Raw genomic sequence first — 23584 nt, forward strand, 5'->3', positions numbered from 1 at the left:
AGAGCCCACAAGAAGGACCGCCACGCCACCTTCCTGTTCAAGTGAGCACAGCACAAGGTCAGTCCAAAAATGTTTTGTATGCTGCTGCATAAATTATGTAATATGCCAGGGAGATATGTATACTGTAGCTAAGAAAGTAATACTAAGTGTATGTTGTGTACTAAGCTGTTAGTAGCCCATGTGCCTCACCCTAATAATTTGCTCCCTTTTCACCTTATAACTTAGCCTACTGTTCTGACTTGATGGTGTACATTTAGCCTACAGCCTGTTTTAGAGAAATGTCATCATCAAATATTGTAAGAGCTTTCATTGTCTGCTTATATGCCCCCTTTATTTATCCTACGTTTCTAACTTGGTGTGCAGGGAGAACACTGTAAGAACGGTCCATGTTCTGAATTCTGTCGCTGTACATTTCAAAAGTGCAGAACAAATAGTTATTGACTACATCCCTCCTCGCTCGTTCATTGTCTTAATCGAAATTACGTATTGCCTCTTATCCGCTCGTCGTCCCCTTATGCCATAGTTTGTACATCTTAATTGTCAGTAGAAACCACATTTGTTTAAGCAAGTCAGCCATGTTTTATTTTTAAAGGGCAGTAAATGAGTTTGAATGAACTGTTTCGCTGCCAGACAAGGCTCGGCTGATAGCCAGGTATAGCAGGTGTTGGGACTGTTGGGAGCTTTATGTAGGCCCTAACAGTTTGTTGGTACCGTTTGTCACCGTTATAGTGCAATTAATGTATTGTTTAGTGTTGTGGCTTTGCATTCATCCTTTAAAAAAATAAAAAAATAAATGTTTTGCCCCACCAAGATTTACATGCTAAAATCGCCACTGCCTGTAAACCGAATGGAGGTGGTGGCACCGTCGAGCGTCGCACATGATCACAATGCGCTTGTCTCAAATCCCATCAACAGACGCTAATATGGTGCCCTGTGCGGTTTTGTTCCCCCGGTACTAAAACACTGTCTTGTTGTGAAAAACGTCCAGCTTTCACACTTCAAGTATACGCACTCTGTCAAAATGGTTCGCTCTGATGTTGGCAGGCGTCATCGACGCAAGCGTTGTCATAACCAATTCTGTTCCCCCCATTGATAACTTCTTGCAAATGTTTTGTTGTTGCCTACTATTACTTGTGGTAAGTCGGTCGTCTGTCAATGTAGGCTACCTAGTCGACATCTACAGTACATTCGTAAAGTATTCAGACCCCTTGATTTTCCCCCCACATTTTGTTACATTACAGCCTTTTTCTAAAATGGATTAAATAGTTTTTTTTCCCGCAATACTTTCCGAATGCACTGTAATTGGAGACTAAATTAGGCTATTAATCATTATAGGCTACCATTATCATAACCAACTGCAAACCTTTAAACCCGATGGTTGATTGACCTACATTTCCCAAGTCCCAACATGTGCACCACCTGATGCAACAGTCATCCCTGTTATTCCCACAGGGAATGAGAAAGCTACCCATGCAAAAAACAGATTTAGTATTTTCTGTCAATAATGGAGTGCTTGAGCCTTTGATAAACCCCTGAGGTGGCTCTCTGCTAGACATTTCAAGCCTATACGTAACTGCTACACCTAGTGGGCATGTACAATCCTTCACACAGGCTAACCTAGAGAAGCAAAATAAGTATACTAGTGACCATACAAACACTATTTCTTCCACAAACTCCACTCAGGTATTTTATTTGCAATGTTCTGTTTCCTCATCTTTTCCAGTTTCCGATGCAAAAAGAAGCAGTTATTCCTTAAATAATAAAGTAGAGGAAAATATATTTACAAAATTCCAATAAAACGAATCAATGGAACACCTAAAGTAGCCCTTCCTGCATCTGGTCAATCTGCCACTTTTGTTGGAAAAAGATACATGGCATTTTAAAGTTTACCGTACATCAGCAATTTATTTTTATTATTTCTGAAAAATAAACCAGACAACAAAAAAAAGTGTAATATATATATGTATAGAACGCTCCTGAAATGTGATTCTACTTAAGAGTAGAAAAAGCTTTCAGATCATTTCTGTCATTTATTCTATTTCATCAAGTTGTTTTCTGTAGCTTTCAAGTTTTAAATGGTGATCTTGTCATTAAGTTTCCTCTAGTTAGGGGTTTCTTTACACATACCACAGGGGTCTCGAGAGAGAAAGCACCCAACAGTTCATCATGTAAGTACAAGAGAGGTAAAAGATGCAGAATCTCAGTCAGGGTTGACTACTGGGGTTGGAAGTGAAAGGATGGGTTTAAAGAAGCATACAGAAGACCCCCCCCCCACCCCCACCTACCTATTTCCCTCCCCCAGTAGCCATGGTCAAAGGTCACAATCAGTCCTCCATTTTGTTTCTCTGTCCTCACACAGGTCCTAGTACTGAGGTAAACTGGAAGTGAAAAAAAAAGAGGAAAAGACCACATTCGCTCAGAACTCCATTCAGCGTCTCCATAGTCGGCCACATACATTTGATGTCAGCTGATCAGCAAACATACCACGTCCGTTGCTGCTGCTTCTCCGCCTTTCCCCCCATTTTTATCATCAATAGAAACACTTCAACCATGCTGCACTCTCCAAAAAAACAAGATAGAAGAGCTCGGTGTTCGATCGGACGTCACGCACACGCAGCATGATACCCCACTCCTGGGGAAAACCATGCTACATGACACCTCTACCATTGTCTCTATGCGTTTGCCTGTCATATAGTATGTTGCATAATAGAATTGTGTCTAGAACCATAAAAAGAGCAGCGTGGTGGCTTATGTTTTTCAAGAACAAAAAGTCAAAAGGGTTTTATATGCAATGACCGTAGTAGTTATTCCACACGTTTACACAAGCAAAATCCAGCAGAATCATTTTTCAGGTTTATTTCATTTTCGGCGGACACTCGCCATCACAAAACAGGGAAAAGAGAGAGAATGACGAAGCGAGAGATAGAGGAAAAGAGAGAAAGTGATTGTATATCCCTCTCTCAATAGCCTCGTTGAGGATTGGTATCAGTCCGCAACATTAAAGGGCCATAGAGTCCAAATCTCTCCTTGGCCCCCCTTGCAATACCCCTCCCTGGCCATAGAGGGGTGGTGATTTTAGAGTGAGGCCGTTTAGTCTTTGTCGGACTCTTCTTCGGCCTCACGGAGCCAGGTGAAGAAGGCGGTGACCGACTTGAGGGCCACGCCCTTTCCAGTCTGCTCGGCTGGGTCTTTGCTGGACTCCCACTTGTAAAAGGCCTCCTCTTTGATCACGTCCTCGTCGTAGAGCGTGTCAAAGAACATCCTCAGCAGATCTGGTGGAGGGAGAGTGACACAGGAAGAGGTGGTGGTTAAACTTCATAATCATGACTCCTGAACGATGATCGAGAATAGCCACAACACATCAGATAGGCCGAGAAATGCAAATAAATATATACTCCCTCCACCCCATTTTTTATTCACACAAACTACCAAAGCTCATCTTTAAAAAATAAAATAAAATAAAAATAATTGGTTTTGTGTAACAAGACTGGAGACAAGACAGTTGGCCGGAATGTGAAAGACAATCAATCAAACTCTACACAGAATGTGAAGAAACTGCAGCGATGTGGATATTCACAATAAGAAAACATTAAAATGGAGGTTCTGTATCTGAGCTGGTGACTGGCTGGGCCACAAGGGACTACAGCCAATGAATAGGCAAAGATGTTTACTCTGCGAGTCCTCTAGTGCACCAGGTTAATGGGGTTGGAAAGGCGTGACTCTAGCCTCGCTATCCACAATCATACACACCCTCAGAACTGAGGTGACAAACACACACTGCGGTGCTGTACTGTACTCACTGGCCGGTTGCTCCATGTGCACCATGAGGGCCTGAAGGGCGTACAGGGCCTGCAGCTCCTTCTGCTCCTCACTTAGGTACCGCTGCAGCAGCTTGGCCCTCTGGGTAATCTGTTCCACGTCCACCTTGTACGGGTTCTCACCTGGACGGAGGGAAGCAAGGAGAGAGGAAGTGAGTGACTAGAAACAGATAGAGGGGGACAGAGAAACAAAGAGATTCTGAGAGTTTAATAGTCACATGTACAGGGTTGCAGTTGTGATTGCAGGGTACAGTGAAACTCTTAGGCGCCGAGCTCCAACATGCAGGACTAAGTGATATACAAAGGGAGAGGGGGAAAGGATGGATGGGTTTTCCTCTCTTTCTTCTTACAACGTACCGTCTCCAACCAGTTAACCCTATTCTTAGGGATATTAACCCAAAGTTATTAGACTTGCACGAACTACCAACACTCATTCTACACACAACTTGATACCCTCATTGCCAATCAGACGTAGATATCAGCGACTGAGGATAGAACCAGAAAATGGGAACGTTCTGGCACCGAAGACATAGCACTGGACTTCATATCCCTCCATAACACACACATACCAGTACAGGAAGACAGCGTGCATACCAAGAAAGGAGGTTGGGATTTTTAAGCTATGCAAACAGAAGGGCCAGAGATAGGGGCTCGGACTGCATACTCACATATAACGGCTGACTGGCAAATGGATGTCATTAGAGTGCGCACAAACTGGTTAGAGGCCGCCTGCTGTTCGCCCAGGTTGGCCTGTAGATGAGATGATAGTTACCACACAGAGCCTGGTTTCCCAAGAGTAAAATGGTCTAGAACGCAAATCAAACTCATTCAATTGACCTGTTGATACTCAAGACAGTTGCATACGCACACACCACACGCGGACACACACACACACACGCACGAGAAGACGGACCTCGACCCAGTCTCTGATGCGCTGGTTGTTAGCCTTGTCCTGGATCAGTCTGTCAAGCTGTTTGCTAAGCTCCTCCCCACTCATGGGCTTCTTCTGAATAGTCTCCTCTGACTCCTCCCCCAGGGTAAATGCAATTTTCTGGACAGAGAGAACACACCATAGAATTACATTAAGAACACTATCTCTATGGAACACAAACTCAGATCACACTCATAGAACGACAGTAAACCCATCAACTTTTCTTTACCAAAAAATAAATAAATTCCTCGTTTATAAAGGACAGTCACATGTTCAGTCGTCCAATCTTAAATCTTACATGGCAGTCAGATTGCGTGGCCCTAACTAACCATTTCATTAGCAAATATTTACAACAGATAAGTGATTAACCCATTCTCCCCCACTGACCTGTTCAGTCACAAACTTGTTGATGTCCTCGTCCTCTGGCAGAAAGTCTCTCCAGTTGAGCCCCGCCTCCGTCCACAGACTGCCCACCTTCTTATGGGTCTAACACAGAAACACACAGAAATTATATTTATATATTCACTGAGTATACAAAACATTAGGAACACCTCTTTCCATGACAGGTGAAAGCTATGATCGCTTATTGATGTCACTTGTTAAATCCACTTCAAATCAGTGTAGATGAAGGGGAAGAGAAAGGTTAATTAAGGATTTTTAAGCCTTGAGACAATTAAGACATGGATTGTGTATATGTGCCATTCAGAGGGTTAATGGTCAAGACAAAATATTTAAGTGCCATTGAACGGGGTATGGTAGTAGGTGCCAGGCGCACCGGTTAGACTGTGTCAAGAACTGCAACGCAGCTGGATTTTTCACACTCAACAGTTTCCCGTGTATATCAAGAATGGCCCACCAAACAACTATTCTTGCCATAGATTTTCAAGCAGATTTAAGTCAAAACTGTAGCTCAGCCACATTCAGTCTTCTTCGTAAGCAACTCCAGTGTAGATTTGGCCTTGTGTTTAGGTTATTGTCCCGCTGAAAGGTGAATTCATCTCCCAGTGTCTAGTGGAAAGCAGACAACCAGGTTTTCCTCTAGGATTTTGCCTGTGCTTAGCTCCATTCAGTTTATTTTTTATCCTGAAAAACTCCCCAGTCCTTAACGATTACAAGCATACCCATAACACATTTTTGTATTGTGGAGTAACTATGTTGTTGAACCATCCTCCGTTCTCCCATCACAGCCATTAAACTCTAACTGTTTTAAAGTCACCATTGATCTCCTGGTGAAATCCCTGAGCGGTTTCCTTCCTCTCCGGCAACTGAGTTAGGAAGGACGCCTGTATCTTTATAGTGACTGGGTGTATTGATACACCATCCAAAGTGAAATTAATAACTTCACCATGCTTTTATTTGTTTTTTACCCGCCTACCAATAGGTGCCCTTCTTTGCGAGGCATTGGAAAACCTCCATGGTGTTTGTGGTTATATCTGTTTGAAATTCACTGCTCGACTGAGGGACCTTACAGATAATTGTATGTGTGGGGTACAGAGATAAGGTAATCATTCAAATATCATGTTAAACACTATTGCACACAGAGTCAATGCAACTTATGTGACTTACATTTACTTCTTAAACAAATGTTTTACTCCTGAACTTATTTAGACTTGCCATAACAAAAGGTGTAGAATACTTAGACTCAAGGCATTTCAGCTTTACATTTTTAATTAATTTGTAAAAACAACAAAAACGAACATAATTCCACTTTCACATTATGGGTATTGTGTGTAGGCCAGTGACTAAAATCTCAATTTAGTCCATTTTTCATTCAGGCTGTAACACCAAAATGTGGAAAAAGTAATGGGGTGTGAATACTTTCTGATCTACACATACAGACAACTTAAATACGCACAGTGCACCATTCATTGACATGTTCACATGTATACACACTCATTTCAAACATATACAATTCATATACATACAAAGTTGAACAAAACCACACCATCTATCTGGTACAGGGTTCTCCAACCCTGTTCTTTCAGAGCTACCGTCCTGTAGGTTTTCACTCCAACCCTAATCTAGCGCACTGAATTCTAATAATTAATTAGCTGGTTGATAAGCTGAATGAGGTTAGTTACAACTGGGGCTGGATTGAAAACCTACAGGAGCGTAGCTCTCCAGGAACAGTGTTGAAGAGTCCTCATCTAGTATAATACACATGGCGTTCATACAGACACTCACCATTCCTTTGCAGAGTAAGTTGAGGATGTGCACCAGCAGCACACCGGCCTTACCCAGGGGAATCAGGGGCTTGGAGATCTCCCTGTAGTCACACATACAGTGTCAAGGTTATTGAGGGTTCTCTAAAGTGGAACTGACAGTGTTTTAACTACTTTGCAGATATGAAACACAGACAATCATAATATCAGTCAAAAATATAAAATTCCCAGTTTATGCTACAAAACCAACTTCGTAAGAGGTTTTAAAAACAGGTTATATTTGATTTAAAATTCCATGACGTACAGTAAGGCATTGTTGGCAGAATAGATGCTGTTGAATGCATAATTAATATAATTCACCAATAAATGTCTTGATAGTCCAACAATTATTGGAGCCTAACGTTAGCTAGCTAACTGCTGGGAGGATGTTGTCATTGGACGAGTGGCCGACTTTTCCCCCCATATCATTTTTCTGTGGCTACAGCTAGAGATGCAGGTGCCATGTGGTTTCCTAGCAAGAAATGTGAATCACTTATCTAGTTATACTGAACTTGAACGTTTGTACAATCTACGGCAATTACACTTTATTTTTGTGAGACGGAATCTAAAACAAAAATCCAGAAAATCACATTGTATGATTTTTAAGTAATTAATTTGCATTTTATTGCATGACATAAGTATTTGATCACCTACCAACCAGTAAGAATTCCGGCTCTCACAAACCTGTTAGTTTTTCTTTAAGAAGCCCTGCTGTTCTCCACTCATTACCTGTATGAACTCGTTACCTGTATAAAAGACACCTGTCCACACACTCAATCAAACAAACAGACTCCAACCTCTCCACAATGGCCAAGACCAGAGAGCTGTGTAAGGACATCAGGGATAAAATTGTAGACCTGCACAAGACTGGGATGGGCTACAGGACAATAGGTAAGCAGCTTGGTGAGAAGGCAACAACTGTTGGTGCAATTATTAGAAAATGGATGAAGTTCAAGATGACGGTCAATCACTCTCGGTCTGGGGCTCCATGCAAGATCTCACCTCGTGGGCCATCAATGATCATGAGGAAGGTGAGGGATCAGCCCAGAACTACACGGCAGGACCTGGTCAATGACCTGAAGAGAACTGGGACTACAGTCTCAAAGAAAACCATTAGTAACACACTACGCCGTCATGGATTAAAATCCTGCAGCGCACGCAAGGTCCCCCTGCTCAAGCCAGCGCATGTCCAGGCCCGTCTGAAGTTTACCAATGACCATCTGGATGATCCAGAGGAGGAATGGGAGAAGGTCATGTGGTCTGATGAGACAAAAATAGAGCTTTTTGGTCTAAACTCCACTCGCCGTGTTTGGAGGAAGAAGAAGGATGAGTACAACCCCAAGAACACCATCCCAACCGTGAAGCATGGAGGTGGAAACATCATTCTTTGGGGATGCTTTTCTGCAAAGGGGACAGGACGACTGCACCGTATTGAGGGGAGGAGGGATGGGGCCATGTATCGTGATATCTTGGCCAACAACCTCCTTCCCTCAGTAAGAGCATTGAAGATGGGTCGTGGCTGGGTTTTCCAGCATGACAACGACCCGAAACACACAGCCAGGGCAACTAAGGAGTGGCTCCGTAAGAAGCATCTCAAGGTCCTGGAGTGGCCTAGCCAGTCTCCAGACCTGAACCTAATAGAAAATCTTTGGAGGGAGCTGAAAGTCCATATTGCCCAGCGACAGCCCCGAAACCTGAAGGATCTGGAGAAGGTCTGTATGGAGGAGTGGGCCAAAATCCCTGCTGCAGTGTGTGCAAACCTGGTCAAGACCTACAGGAAACGTATGATCTCTGTAATTGCAAACAAAGGTTTCTGTACCAAATATTAAGTTCTGCTTTTCTGATGTATCAAATACTTATGTCATGCAATAAAATGCAAATTAATTACGGTGCGGCTAATCTATGGATTTTTACAGCTAATGGCCACTAGAAGACCTCCTAAATCTATGGATTTTACAGGTTACAGTCCACCAACTTTAACTCTATGGGCTCTATGACCGGTCCGCGCCACCCACCTTTAAGCGCCGGGCTCCGGCAGGAAAAGCTGGAGGCCGGAAAAGAGTGAGACAGGTAGCGCGCAAAAGTAAAAGTGGAACCGAGAGAGAGAACGAGAGACAGAACGAGAGCAAGACAGACAGACATTACGAGAGCGAGACAGTTTGTCTCTTTCCCGACAATCCCCTCTGTGCACGAACCCTTACATATGGTAATTAAACATTAAAACACCTGCGGCTTATAGTCCAGTGCGGCTTATATATGTACACATCATTCAATATCATTCAATTTAGCTGCTGCGGCTTATACTCCGATGCGCCTTATAGTGCGGAAAATACGGTACTTAAAAATCATACAATGTGATTTTCTGGATTTTTGTTTTAGATTCCGTCTCTCACAGTTGAAGTGTACCTATGATAAAAATTACAGACCTCTACATGCTTTGTAAGTAGGAAAACCTGCAAAATCGGCAGTGTATCAAATACTTGTTCTCCCCACTGTATATCTGCACAATCTACAGTAATTATATTTGTATTATTTAACTTTGGCTATTTTCTATGACTTATTTCATTATATGTCAAAAATATTGCCTTAGATTGTATTGACGATGTTCCTGAACCAATAACAGTTGGTTGAATTCATGCAAGTGATATGGGGTGGAAGCTATTGAAGTATTATTTATACATTACGCAAATATTTTTTTTAGAAAACAGCCAAAGTAAAAACATACTAACGTAATTGCCGTAGATTGGACAGGCGAGGTCCCTGAACCGATAACATTTGGTTGTACTCATGCAAGTCCTATGGGGTATAGCTAGATAAGTGATTCACATTTCTCTGTAAAGTGATTAAAAAAAAGAAAAAGTTTAACTTAACAAATTGCTGTGGATTCGAGAGAAGAGGTCTCTGAACAATGTCAAATTTATTTGAGAGCTATATGTCATGTGATTGAGAAGCTATTGACATTAACCTGCAAAAGTAGGCATTGCAGTTTTAAGACGGTCCCTTAACCCTCTGAGTGGAGGACAGCAACGTTTTAGCTACATTTCACCTCCAAAAAGAAAATGACACCAAATTGCAAAAAACAAGGGATGTAACTTGTTCGCTATCAACAGACGATTCAGAATATGTCATTTATATCATTCTTGTACTTTCTGTTAGAGGTATTAACGAGCAATGTCCGAATATTTAATATACAACTACACCACACTTTGGCAGGCAAGCTGCAGAATGGCGAGCAGGCTACTATTCCCCATCGTTCATCAGTGCAATTTTGATGTCCAACTACAAGCTGAAAACATTTGATAGGGTTTATCTACTGTCCCTTGGTAGATTTTAGCTCATCTCGCTCTGGCTAACAGTTGTTGATCTTGTTGATGTGCAAGGCAACTGAGGGAGAGAGCCTACCTTTTCATGGTTAATTGATCAATAGGACTGTAAAGTTCCCAAATGTAAGAGGACTCCCTGTGGGATTTACATATTCATTCAAATCCATTCAGGTGTATTTTGTGGCTTTTGGCAAATGCTTTCTAATGATCTAAAGTCACGCTGTTGCTACTGCCTGTAAACACACAGTCCAGTTCAAAGTGAATGATGGCAACTACTTCTCAGATAGAGTTCAATGTGTCAAATCGGAGGGCCTGTTGTCTGGACCTATGGCAGTCTCTATGGGGGTGCCACAGGGTTAAATTCTTGGGCCGACTCTTTTCTCCGTGTATATCAATGATGTCGCTCTTGCTGCTGGTGACTCTCAGATCCACCTCTACGCAGACGGCACCATTTTGTATACATCTGGCCCTTCATTGGACACTGTTAACAATCCTCCAAACGAGCTTCAATGCCATACAACACTCCTTCCGTAGCCTCCAACTGCTCTTAAACACAAGTAAAACTAAATGCATGCTCTTCAATCGAACGCTGCTGGCACCCGCCCACCCGACTAGAATCACTACTCTCGACAGGTCTGACCTAGAGTATGTGGACAACTACAAATACCTAGGTGTCTGGTTAGACTGTAAACTCTCCTTCCAGACTCACATTAAGCATCTCCAAAACAAAATTAAATCCAGAATCGGCTTCCTATTTCGCAACAAAGCCTCCTTCACTCATGCTGCCAAACATGCCCTTGTAAAACTGACTATCCTACCGATCCTCGACTTCGGCGATGTCATTTACAAAATAGCCTCCAACACTCTACTCAGCAAATTGGATGTAGTCTATCACAGTGCCATCCGTTTTGTCACCAAAGCCCCATATACTGCCCACCACTGTGACCTGTACGCTCTTGTTGGCTGGTCCTCACTACATATTCGTCGCCAAACCCACTGGCTCCAGGCCATCTATAAATCACTGCTAGGCAAATCCCCGCCTTATCTTAGCTCATTGGTCACCATAGCAACACCCACCCGTAGTATGCGCTCCAGCAGGTATATCTCACTGGTCATCCCCAAAGCCAACACCTCCTTTGGCTGCCATTCCTTCCAGTTCTCTGCTGCCAATGACTGGAACGAACTGCAAAAATCTCTGAAGCTGGAGACTCTTATATCCCTCACTAACTTTAAGCATCAGTTGTCAGAGCACCTTACCGATCACTGCACCTGTACACAGCCCATCTGAAATTAGCCCACCCAACTACCTCATCCCCATATTGTTATTTATTTTGCTCATTTGCACCCCAGTATCTCTATTTGCACATCTATCATTCCAGTGTTAATACTAATTGTAATTATTTTGCACTATGGCCTATTTATTGCCTTACCTCCATAACCTGCTACATTTGCACACAATGTATATATATTTTCTATTTTCTGTTGTATTTTTGACTTTATGTTTTGTCTACCCCATATGTAACTCTGTGTTGTTGTTTTTATCGCACTGCTTTGCTTTATCTTGGCCAGGTCGCAGTTGTAAATGAGAACTTGTTCTCAACTGGCTTACCTGGTTAAATAAAGGTTACATTTAAAATTTTAAATTTAAAAAATGCCTGTGTAAGTAGCTGAATTTGTCACTTGAGTCTTTTACCAATAGAAGCCGCTGGAGGGGTCTGAAAACTTGCTAAATATTCTAGGCAACACTGCCTGTGTGGCAAACGGCTTATTAGCATATAAACCTACTGTAGCTCTGATTGACTATGGTGTGGTCTGTGTAGACTCCGGTCCTGGACAAGACAGATGTTTTTATTAGGTTTTATTTACTGCAGTGTCTAATAATTGTACAAATACAGGGCCACTTTCTCACTCTATATTGATATAGAATTTCCTCAAATGCATTTCTATACGTCATTCCCAAACATTCTATGAATTTATGAATTTTTTATTACCATCTCTCTCGTCAGATATTGTAAAAAAAAAAGGTGTCATTCTTCCTGGGGGTGTATATGAACAGATTCTCATGTTGCTAAAATGCTGTCAGTTCCGCTTTAAAGTTCTCATTCATTAAAGTTCTTAATTAATATATCTATTACATCAGTCAAATTGAGACTGAGTTTGCCCATCACTTCTTAACTATTCATCCATAAGTGAAGCATCAGTCAAAGCCTTTCTGGCATCAACACTATGACAATGACCTCCAGAGTTGGAACCGAGGCAGCCTATAGAGCCTGGGCCTCACCTGAAGAGCTGTCCCATGGGGATGCCTCCCTCGTGGAGCATGGGGTTGATGAGCTCAGCCAGGTATTGCCAGATGTGGGGGATGTCTATGGCCATGTCCTCAGCCACCTCCAGGATCTCTTGGAGCCTATGATAAAAAACACACAACCAGGTAAAAAACCTTACTCATAGCATACACACTAACAGTGAACAAAGCAAACTAATAATTTATTTGGAAAACTATCTTGTGTGGAGGATTCTCTCGCTCTCCGCCTCCCGACTCTCTCTCCCTACCCCTCGCTCCTCCCTCGTGCTCTCCCTACCTCTCGCTCTTCCCCCCTCTCCCCTCTTTCCATTTAGCCCTCTCTTGCTCCCCCCACCCCTCTCTACCCCTCCCCACCCATCCCTCTCGCCCCAGAGCCCTCTCTCTCGCTCCCCCCCACCCTCTCCCTACCCCTCTCTCCCTCCCCATAGCCCTCTCTCTCTCCCTACCCCTCGCTCTCTCACCCTTCTCCGACCCTCTCTCGCCCTTCCCCCTCTCTCCCGTGTCTGTCTCTCCCTCCTAGCACACAACCTGGTCTACAGGGAAGTACTACACACACACCCCCCTTACCCTTTGTAGTACTCTGTTGTGGGCAGGGAGCCAGCCTTGATGAGCTGGTGCAGTAGCAGGCCCATGCGTTCTCTGGCGATGGCGCTGCGCTCCAGAGTGTTCTCCAGACCGTTCCGCACAAACACAAAGAGCAGCGAGGCGCTGTTCAGCTCCACTACACACTGCAGTGCCTCCTACAGGGCCGGACGGGGAACGACAGGGGTTTAGTATAGGGCAGTTAGCTTTGCTAAGGCCTCCGAATGTGTGTGTATCTTTGTCATGAAACGGATGTGTGTGTGTGTGTGTGTGTGCGCATGTCATTGATATGGGTGTGTGTATACCGTCATGTCATTGCTGTGGCCTGTGTGTACCTTCATGTCGTTGAGGTGGAGGTACTCCTCGATGATGGCGTTGGACTTCTTCTCCAGCTCCTCCTCGGTCATGGTCGGTTTGGTCAGAGCAGTGGGGGGAGGAGTGGGGGCTGTCTCACGCTTCACTGCACAGATACAACACACACATTATAGATATAAAGTAACACACTAGTATATACTAACAGACAATTATACACTAACACATATCATACACTAAGTGTGTGTGTGTGTGCGCGTGCGTGCATCCAATGTGTGTGTTGCAGCATGTGTGTGTATGCACTGTGTGTGTGTGTGTGTGTGTGTGTGTCTGAATGCAGTGTGTGTGTGTGTGTGTGTGTGTGTGTGTGTGTGTGTGTGTGTGTGTGTATAGTCTCCTACCAACAGCCTCCTTGCTGGGAGCCCTGTCCCGGCTACCGCTGCCTCCCCGGTCTCTGCTGCCTCGGTCCCTGTCGTCAGTCATGCTGGCTACGTGCCGGACAGGGGGTTCCGTAGGGGTGCGACTATCGCTCCTACGCTCCTCTGTCTCACGGCTGAAGCTGCGCTTGGTGATAGAGGGGTGGGTGTCGCGACTGCCGCCACGCTCATCACGACTGCTGTCGCGCCGCTCGAAGCGGTCAAACCTGTCCCGGTCCCCGCCGCGGTCACGACTGGAGCTGGACCTACAGAGGGTTAGAAGAGGGGGAGATATGAGAGAGAGGAGGAGGAGAGAGGAGAGTTATGAGAGAGGAGGAGAGTTATGAGAGAGGAGGAGAGTTATGAGAGAGGAGAGAGTTAAGAGAGAGGAGAGAGTTAAGAGAGAGGAGGAGAGAGTTATGAGAGAGGAGGAGGAGAGAGGAGAGAGTTATGAGAGAGGAGGAGAGTTATGAGAGAGGAGGAGAGAGTTATGAGAGAGGAGGAAGAGAGAGGAGAGAGTTTTGAGAGAGGAGGAGAGAGTTATGAGAGAGGAGGAAGTGAGAGGAGAGAGGAGAGAGTTATGAGAGAGGAGGAGAGAGTTATGAGAGAGGAGGAGAGAGATTATTGAGAGGAGAAAGAGGAAATAGGAGAGAGAGAGAGAGAGGGAGGAGGAGAAAGATATGAAAGAGGAACAAGGGAGAGAAAGAGAAGAGAGTGGGGAGAGAGAGAGAGAAAGGGGTAGAAAGTAGATGTGTGAGTGGGTCGGGCAGAGAGAAGAGGAGTGGAGATAAAGATCAGGAAGATACCTCTGGGGTACCCTGCGGTCAGCGTCTGAGGAGGATGCTGGGGGTGCAGACTGCTGCAGGGCAGAGAAACGGTTGCCGGTGGCCGGACGGCCAGTCTCCGCTGCTAGAGAACAGACCAAGAGAGAGAGAAAGAGAGAGAGAGAACGAGAGGTCAATACACACATAATACAAATGGTAGGTGTTAACTGTCTGTGTATAGGTGTGTGTGTGTGTGCGTGTTAAGAGTGTATAGGTGTGCCATTTCTGTTGAGGTTTTTCCCTTATGTGAGGGATATCTGTGTGTGTTTGAGGTTTGTATGAAGTAGGCCTCTACCCGACTCCATGTTAAGTCTTGCCCGTGTGTCAAGCGTGTTTGAACGTCCGTATGTGTCCCTACCTGGTTCAGCTCCGGCAGCAGGCTTGGCTCCTGTGGTGCCTCCACTGCTGCCCTTGCCCCAGCTGCCCCACATGCCTTTACCCCCGAGCTGGGGCGCAAGGAGCTGGTTGCTGAAGTCCAGAGCACCAGGCTAGTGGGGGAGAGCTCAAAAAGGTTAAGAGCGCAGAGGTGATATACCAAAACGATATCCATCTCAGTTGGACTTGACTTGGTATAAAAATTGATGAAAAATGTCTAATAAAGTGAAGAAAGTTCACCAGGATGACATCTAGGCAATAGCATTGACAACACAACTCTTCACCTTGTCATGCTCTAAATGACAAATACAAAAAGCATCCTTGTGATCCACAAAAAGGCAATATGTACGCTTTTGTTTACATTCTCCCCCCAGAATTAGGAACCCCATGTGTTCGTAATGTAGTCAAAACACAGGTTCCTTTAGTAGTTCTAAACATTAAGAAACTCTCCCCTCACCTTGGTGATCTTGCTGAGCCGGCTGGTATCGATGGGTCTGTTCTTGGTGGAGATGGGCACTGTGTTCCAGCCCTCGTCCTGGGGCTGGCTGCCCCTTCCCCCCTGGCCCCCGCGGCCCCCCTGATCCCTTCCTCCTCTGTCTCTGTCTCCCCCCCTCCCGTCTCTTCCTCCACCACCACCTCCTCCTCGTCCACCTCCGTCGTTCCTTGACATGAGCTGCTGCTGAACCTTGATCTGCTGCATTTGTTCCTCCTGCTCAGCCTCCTTGTGGATCTGGTCAATGGTCTTAGGGCCCTGCTCCCCTCGCCGGGGCACCCAGCCACTCTGGAGGGAGGGAGAGAGAGAGGGGGTGTGAGAGATGACTCTTTAAAGTCTAAGATAAGCAGGGGGGCGTTAGAGCCATATGGTAAATTACTATGGTAACTACTGTGATGCCATGACGTTAATGATACTATTGCACAGAAGACAAATAAAGGGAAGAAGGAAAAGTGAAAGAAAGCTAGAGAGAGTTAGAGAGAGAGAGAGAGAGAGAGAGAGAGAGAGAGAGAGAGATACTTGAATCAGTTCTAGAACACATAGCCCTTTACAGTTGTGAGGTCTGGGGTCTACTCACCAACCAATTCACTAAATGGGACAAACACCAAATTGAGACTCTGCATGCAGAATTCAGCAAAAATATCCTCAGTGTACAACGTAAAACACCAAATAATGCATGCAGAGCAGAAAATCCAGAAAAGAGCTGTTAAATTCTACAACCACCTAAAAGGATGCGATTCCCAAACCTTCCATTACAAAGCCATCACCTACAGAGAGATGAACCTGTAGAAGGGTCCCCTAAGCAAGCTGGTCCTGGGGCTCTGTTCACAAACACAAACAGACCCCACAGAGCCCCAGGACAGCAACACAATAAGACCAAACCAAATCATGAGAAAACAAAAAGATAATTACTTGACACATTGGAAAGAATTTACAAAAAAACTAGCAAACTGGAATGCTATTTGGCCCTAAACAGAGAGTACACAGTGGCAGAATACCTGACCACTGTGACTGACCCAAAATGAAGGAAAGCTTTGACTATATACAGACTCAGTGAGCATAGCCTTGCTATTGAGAAAGTCCGCTGTAGGCAGACCTGGCTCTCAATTGAAGACAGGCTATGTGCACACTGCCCACAAAGTGAGGTGGAAACTGAGCTGCACTTCTTAACCTCAAATGTATGACCATATTAGAGACAGATATTTCCCTCAGATTACACAGATCAAAGAATTCGAAAACAAATCCAATTTTGATAAACCCATATATATATATATATATATATATATATAGCCCTTTGAATTGAATGAGAGATAGTGAGAGAGGGCGAGAGATAGTGAGAGAGAGAGAGGGGCGAGAGAGGTAGAGAGTAAGAGAGAGAGGGGTAGAGAGATAGTGAGAGAGGTAGAGCGAGGAAGATACAGAAAGAGGGAGAACATTGTATAGAGGGATGGAGGGAGGTGTAGTTGTACCCGTCTGAGGTCGATGACGTCCTGCAACATGAAGCGGATCCTAGACGAGGTCTTCTTCTCCTTGATGATCTTGTCCATCTGGGTAAAGTACTGGTCCATACGGGGCTGGGGGGGACAGAGGGACAGTCAGACTGGGGGTGGGTGTATGTGTGTGGCCATTCTCATTTCTGCAAAGGAAATTATGTCAGTGTGAGTGCATGTCTGTTTCTGTGTGTGTGCGCGCGCGCGTCTGTTCCTGTGTGCGTGTCCCTGTGTATTAGTGAGTGTGCGTGCCTGTGTCCATCTAACTGTGTGTGTGTGTGTGTGTGTGTGTGTCTCTCTCTTCTGCGTACCTTGGCTTTCTCAAAGTCCAGGTCCTTGCCGATTGTGGACAGCAGTCTACAGAGGCACTCTATCGACTCCTCGTCGTGGTTCTTCAGCAGCTTGACGATGCAGTCGTGCATGATGGCCTCCGTCAGCATCTTCAGCTTGAACAGCTCGCCGATGAACTTGATGTTGCCCAGCGACCGCCGCCGCGCCTTGTCTTTGGCCTCCTCCAGCTCCGCCTTCAGACCGGCTTTCTCCTCCTGGGAGAAGAGAGGTCCGAGGTTAGTTTGAAAGTTCACAAAGCTTTATTGTGCATGGAGGGTGAAACGGATCTATTACACATGTTGTCTATCAAACTAGCTTGTCGAATCTTGAATTTTAAAAAGGAATGCCTGCATCGATTTTCAATATTACATATTGAATCCCCCCCCCCACCAAAAAAAAGCCACTTCTCTTTTCCCACTAGTACTGATTTTGATGATAAATACTTTGAGGAAAAATGTACTTGATATGATTGTGATGTGTTCTCACCTAGCCATCTTAAGATGAATGCACTAATTGTATGTCGCTCTGGATAAGAGCGTCTGCTAAATTACTAAAATGTAATGTGAAATTAATCATCCCCTACCTCTTTGGCGGCTTCCATCTCCTTCTGTTTGGCCTCAAAGATCACGTCATCATCCTGGTCCTTCTCAAACTCCTTCTGACAACGGTTGAGCAGCAGCTTGCGGAAGTTTACCGTCACTCCTGGTTTGTCTGTGGTGGGCACTTTCAACTGGGAAGAGACAATGAAAGGAAACAAGGAAAAATACAAGTTTAGTTCAAGGTCTGTTTGGTTTATGTCCAGTAGGATGACGACAGAAGCAAATATGCAAGAGAGTGCGAACAGGAAAGAAAGAGGGCTTGTCCTCAGCTCCTTGAGTTCTTAAATTCCATCACTATACTGCAGTGGTCCTAACACACGAGAGAGAGAGCGAGAGCGAGACTGGACAGAAAAAGACTAACATGGAACGCCCAAACAACGTTGGTCGCTTCACTCACCCCCATAAGGCAGCGGCACATGTTGGCGTAGGCCACAGAGAAGTTGGGCTCGGAGATGGCCTTCTCAAAGATCAGGTCGATCACTCCCTTCAGCCTCTCCTCCGTGTCGATGGTCAGCTCTGTGACCTGTTTCATCAGCTGCTGGAACATCTGAGGGGTCAGCTTGTTGAGGATGGAGCGGACCCTCTTGAACAGCTCCTGGGTCTTGGCCTGCTCGGGGTCGTCGCTCTCCTCATCCTCGGGGGCAGCCCCACGGCCCTGGGTCACCGCCTTCTTCACTGTGGGCTTCCAGGCCTTCTCCGCCTTGTTGAGCTCCACGTCGCCGCCTAGCGATGAGGAGATTGTGATGATCTTGCGGGGCTCCTTACGCTGGCCCTGCTGGGAGCGCCGCGGTCCGGGGGGCTGGGGGAGGTGGAGAAGAGGAGAGATGAATTGTAAGGGGAGAGAGAGGGAGGGGAGGGGGAGGAGTGGGAAGGGGGAGGGAGGGAGACGGGGGGTGTAAGGAGGGAGAAAGGAGGAGGGAAAAAGCAAGAGAGGTGTGGGTGAGAGGGGTAGAGAGAGATAAGAGAGACAGAAAGGACAGGTCAGGACCTCATGTAGAGGAGATGAGGTCTATGAACTCTACAAACACACAGGGCTGTCAATCATTCACTACCAGAGCACAGCTTTAGACAGCAACAAGGTAGAGAGCAGGGCCAGTTCCACTCAATGGCAGTGTCAGAACAGTATTCAATTGAATGGTTATCTTTAGATGCTCACAATAAATCATTGGTTGATGATCAAATCAAATAATTTGTTTGAAAGAAACACGTGACAAAAGGGTGAATGCAATGATATCTCCTTTCTCCTGAAGTCACTCATTCCCTACTTCCCACAAATCTAATAGCATTGGATTGGTGGAGGCATGGGCTAGTGGGAGTTTCCACCATATTTATTACACCAGTCATTTCCTTCCAAATCAGTGAACACTTTGGGAGGAAGGATAGATAGACATTTGGAGAGTGACATACTATGATGTACTATGAACTATGACTAATGCTTTCCAAGAGACACTGACACACCAACAGCCCACATACCTAACAAATACACAAAACACACTCTGAACACACACAACACACTGAATCAACAGAAATAAATAGAACACTATATGGGCATCTTTATTACTTTGACCAAACAATCGTCCATCTTGGTCTTGAATTACAGGATCTCTATGCACTGACCATAGAGTTAGACACTGGATGGCTATAACCTGTTTTAGCAAAGATGAGTCCTCTAATTATGCACTGACACACACCCAACACACTGCCATACTCACTCCCATATGGTCCCTTCCAGGGCCCCGTGGTCCCCCTCCTCCGGAGGACTGTCTGCCCAGGTTACCCATGAAGGCGGGGGTGAAGTCTGGCCCGGCGTTCATCATGTTGCGACCAGGCTCTGCTGGGCGCATGGGGGTCTTATTTGCCTACATAGAGAAACAGAGAATTAAGTACTTATGATTTTGACATTGAAATTAACATTGGGACAGAGATAGTAGAAAAGCACCTGATTGAGATATGGGATGTGTTAAAATTTGCACTAGAGCATAATCGCTTTTATTTCAAAGCACCGTTATTAGTTGTGAATAATACATTTCTAACTGGATGCCTATAAAAAAGTCACCATACTGGATCATAAAATGAATTGATTTGATGGTATAGCTTACCTTCTCTAGCACCACGTCGCTGATGACAGGTAGGCCCTCTGGCTTGTTCATGCTGGCACTAATGAACTGGCAGCCCAGCAGGAACACTCTGTCGTACCTCTTCTTCTCCTCTGGGTCGATAGGCTTCCATTGCTCTGTTCGGAGGAAAAGGGAGTGTGAGAGTTTGAATGGTTGAATTTGCTACAAAGGACTCTATACTGCTTAGCTGTTGTTGTAACACACCCAACCAAATCTATAAGAATGTATTTCATTAGGGATAACGCTGGCCATACACATGAGTGAATGGGGGTCTTTGACAGTAGCTAGGTTTCCATCCAATTTGCCATAGATTTTCAAGCGAATATTATAATATCTGCATTAACAAGCTGTCCATTTTTCCACCAGAGGTTTGTTTCCAGATAAAAGGCTGGGCGATGACGTAGTGCACATACAACACTTTTGCGCTAAAGTTCTCATGCACCGAATAAAAAAACAAGTTCAATGCGTTTCCATTGCATTTTCCACTCTATCGATGGTTTAGTCACAAAAACTGTTGCGATAAATGGCAAACTTGCCCAATCTGGTTTTTGCGCATGCTCTCTAGACAACAGTTCGCTAATAAAGTGGACATGTTAGGTTTTATGATGAGATGGATAATAGCAAGATCATTCATTTGTTAACTAGCAGCGATCATCATGTCACAAGACCCTCGATATTTATTGGAAAGGAGCATCAAGCTCTTCACCGTGTACTTTCACCACCCTGTGAAGTTCATCATAATTTATTTAAATCTGTAGCCCTTTAAACTGTGTCTGCTTTTCCAAGTCATAGTGGGAGGACCACACAACATAGCATCGCATGACTGCAAATTTACCTCGGCATTATAGTAATTCTATCAACAATCACACAAGAAATTGTTTCCACCACAATTTGTCGTATAATGCATTTTACCAACAAAAGATCCCACCATATCAAACGAACATATTGTCTGTCGATAACAGCTGTGTTTCCATCACTGCTGTTGCGATTTATTTTTATACGCTATGACTTGACTCGCATAAAATCCGTGGTTATAGAAACAGACAGTTCATTGCACATTTCAACGATGAGACATTTCAAGTGAGGGGAAAAATTAGGATACCTCTCACAAAGAATCAATCAACGAATATTAGCTATTCATTGTCACATTTACATTTTAGTCATTTAGCAGACGCTCTTATCCAGAGTGACTTACAGTTAGTGAGTGCATACATTTAAAAAAATTTTTTTTTCCCATACTGGCCCCCTGTGGGAATCGAACCCACAACCCTGGCGTTGCAAACGCCATGCTCTACCAACTGAGCTACATCCCTGCCGGCCATTCCCTCCCCTACCCTGGATGACGCTGGGCCAATTGTGCGCCGCCCCATGGGTCTCCCGGTCGCGGCCGGCTACGACAGAGCCTGGATTCGAACCAGGATCTCTAGTGCCACAGCTAGCATTGCGATGCAGTGCCTTAGACCACTGCGCCACTCGGGAGGCCATGACTTGACTGATATCTTCAGTAATTTCTAAGGGGCCACCCACCTCCTTTGTACTGGTACTTGAGGTCGCCCGGTTTGAGCGGGGGCGTGTCGGCGTTATGCTTGTCCTCCTTCTCTTCCCACGTCTCGTCTGGAGCTTCAGCGGGCGCCACGGAGGGAGGGGCCACAGGGCTGGGCTTTGCCGGAGTTGACGAGGGCTCGGGGGCGGGTGCCGCCTCCTTCTCCTGTATGGACGAGAGAGGGGAGAAGGCACAGGAAGATTGAAGGGTAAGAGAGTAGAAGGAAGTTGAGACCCCTACATGCTGACCTCAAGTCAGTTTTGTGGTTAAGGTTAGGGGATTTGGGGTGAGTAACCAGTGTTTTCCACAAGCACATGGAGTAGCCAGCCAAATAGAAAAAGTAGCCAGCCAGGCTCCCCTGGGCTGGGTTATGACATTTTTGCAGAACAAGCTCTATTTGTGGCCTCTAGTTCATTCCAATGCCTTGATTCCATCCGAAATACACAGTGAAATTGTTCAATACTTTATTGAGTTTACGTCCCAGATTGGAATAATTTGTTGTGGTATTGTGTTTACAATTTAAATTACTGAAAATGTATGAATTCAGTGTATTGTTAGTTGTTTTGGATATTGTCTAGGCCAATATGACCTTTAACCTGCCTTCTCTTGAGATTAAAGTATTTTATTGCAAGATATGAATTGCCACAATTATGTTTGTTCTTCAAATTATGTAATTTACCTTGAAAAAAAGGTATTAAAGGTTCAATTTTAAAATTACATTTAACATTACATTTTCATCATTTAGCAGACGCTCTTATCCAGAGCGACTTACAAAATCAAACAAATTGTGTAATGGGCAATTTTTCTAATGAATAAATGGGTCTAAAATAAACAGAACAGATGCTCAATTAAGTTCTGGGTCCATACGTATTAAGAGAAGAGTTAGAACGACAATTCTGAATTGCAGCATGTCATCTGTAAATAAAATATTTGTTTAGCAACTGACCCACAGAAGTACAGGCTTCAAGCTTCCTTTTAAGAGGCATTTTCTCAGCTATCTGCAATACAGGTATGATTGAAAAATGAAGCAGGTACCTACAGTGAGGGAAAAAAGTATTTGATCCCCTGCTGATATTGTAAGTTTGCCCACTGACAAAGAAATGATCAGTCTATAATTTTAATGGTAGGTTTATTTGAACAGTGAGAGACAGAATAACAACAAAAACATCCAGAAAAACGCATGTCAAAAATGTTATGAATTGATTTGCATTTTAAATGAGGGAAATAAGTATTTGACCCCCTCTCAATCAGAAAGATTTCTGGCTCCCAGGTGTCTTTTATACTTTATACTGGGCTACAAGACCATCGCCAAGCAGCTTGGTGAGAAGGTGACAACAGTTGGTGCGATTATTCGCAAATGGAAGAAACATAAAAGAACTGTCAATCTCCCTCGGCCTGGGGCTCCATGCAAGATCTCACCTCGTGGAGTTGCAATGATCATGAGAACTTTGAGGAATCAGCCCAGAACTACACGGGAGGATCTTGTCAATGATCTCAAGGCAGCTGGGACCATAGTCACCAAGAAAACAATTGGTAACACACTACGCCGTGAAGGACTGAAATCCTGCAGCGCCCGCAAGGTCCACCTGCTCAAGAAAGCACATATACAGGGCCGTCTGAAGTTTGCCAATGAACATCTGAATGATTCAGAGGAGAACTGGGTGAAAGTGTTGTGGTCAGATGAGACCAAAATCGAGCTCTTTGGCATCAACTCAACTCGCTGTGTTTGGAGGAGAAGGAATGCTGCCTATGACCCCAAGAACACCATCCCCACCGTCAAACACGGAGGTGGAAACATTATGCTTTGGGGGTGTTTTTCTGCTAAGGGGACAGGACAACTTCACTGCATCAAAGGGACGATGGACGGGGCCATGTACCGTCAAATCTTGGGTGAGAACCTCCTTCCCTCAGCCAGGGCATTGAAA

The 23584-nt window shown here is 44.7% G+C and overlaps 1 protein-coding gene and 2 non-coding genes across 11 annotated transcripts in view; all 3 read right to left on the reverse strand.

Annotated features, from left to right (window-relative positions):
* Window positions 1-2841: 2841 nt before the first annotated feature.
* eif4g1a (eukaryotic translation initiation factor 4 gamma, 1a) overlaps window positions 2842-23584 on the reverse strand; it is a 42837-nt gene continuing 22094 nt past the window's right edge. For 7 of the 9 annotated variants that reach the window (XM_041895947.2, XM_041895943.2, XM_041895945.2 and 4 more), the window contains 20 exons: window positions 21644-21824; window positions 20099-20232; window positions 19712-19858; window positions 18397-18798; window positions 17984-18130; window positions 17382-17615; window positions 17050-17154; window positions 15545-15868; window positions 15071-15200; window positions 14695-14797; window positions 13874-14154; window positions 13496-13620; window positions 13146-13318; window positions 12555-12680; window positions 6934-7015; window positions 5137-5235; window positions 4732-4869; window positions 4487-4568; window positions 3801-3941; window positions 2842-3272 (listed from right to left, as the gene is read on the reverse strand). In XM_041895947.2, coding sequence (XP_041751881.1) covers window positions 3091-3272; window positions 3801-3941; window positions 4487-4568; window positions 4732-4869; window positions 5137-5235; window positions 6934-7015; window positions 12555-12680; window positions 13146-13318; window positions 13496-13620; window positions 13874-14154; window positions 14695-14797; window positions 15071-15200; window positions 15545-15868; window positions 17050-17154; window positions 17382-17615; window positions 17984-18130; window positions 18397-18798; window positions 19712-19858; window positions 20099-20232; window positions 21644-21824 — 3336 coding nt within the window. In that variant the 3' untranslated portion in view covers window positions 2842-3090. The remainder of the gene's footprint in view (window positions 3273-3800; window positions 3942-4486; window positions 4569-4731; window positions 4870-5136; window positions 5236-6933; window positions 7016-12554; window positions 12681-13145; window positions 13319-13495; window positions 13621-13873; window positions 14155-14694; window positions 14798-15070; window positions 15201-15544; window positions 15869-17049; window positions 17155-17381; window positions 17616-17983; window positions 18131-18396; window positions 18799-19711; window positions 19859-20098; window positions 20233-21643; window positions 21825-23584) is intronic. The other 2 variants (XM_041895940.2, XM_041895948.2) reach the window with 1 other exon arrangement.
* LOC121581729 lies at window positions 3602-3732 on the reverse strand. The gene has a single exon (XR_006003263.1). It is a non-coding gene; the product is annotated as a small nucleolar RNA SNORA3/SNORA45 family (small nucleolar RNA).
* Window positions 4290-4424, reverse strand: LOC121581720. The gene has a single exon (XR_006003255.1). It is a non-coding gene; the product is annotated as a small nucleolar RNA SNORA57 (small nucleolar RNA).

This window comes from Coregonus clupeaformis, chromosome 14 (genome assembly GCF_020615455.1).
Source record: "Coregonus clupeaformis isolate EN_2021a chromosome 14, ASM2061545v1, whole genome shotgun sequence".
NCBI classification, from domain to species: domain Eukaryota; kingdom Metazoa; phylum Chordata; class Actinopteri; order Salmoniformes; family Salmonidae; genus Coregonus; species Coregonus clupeaformis.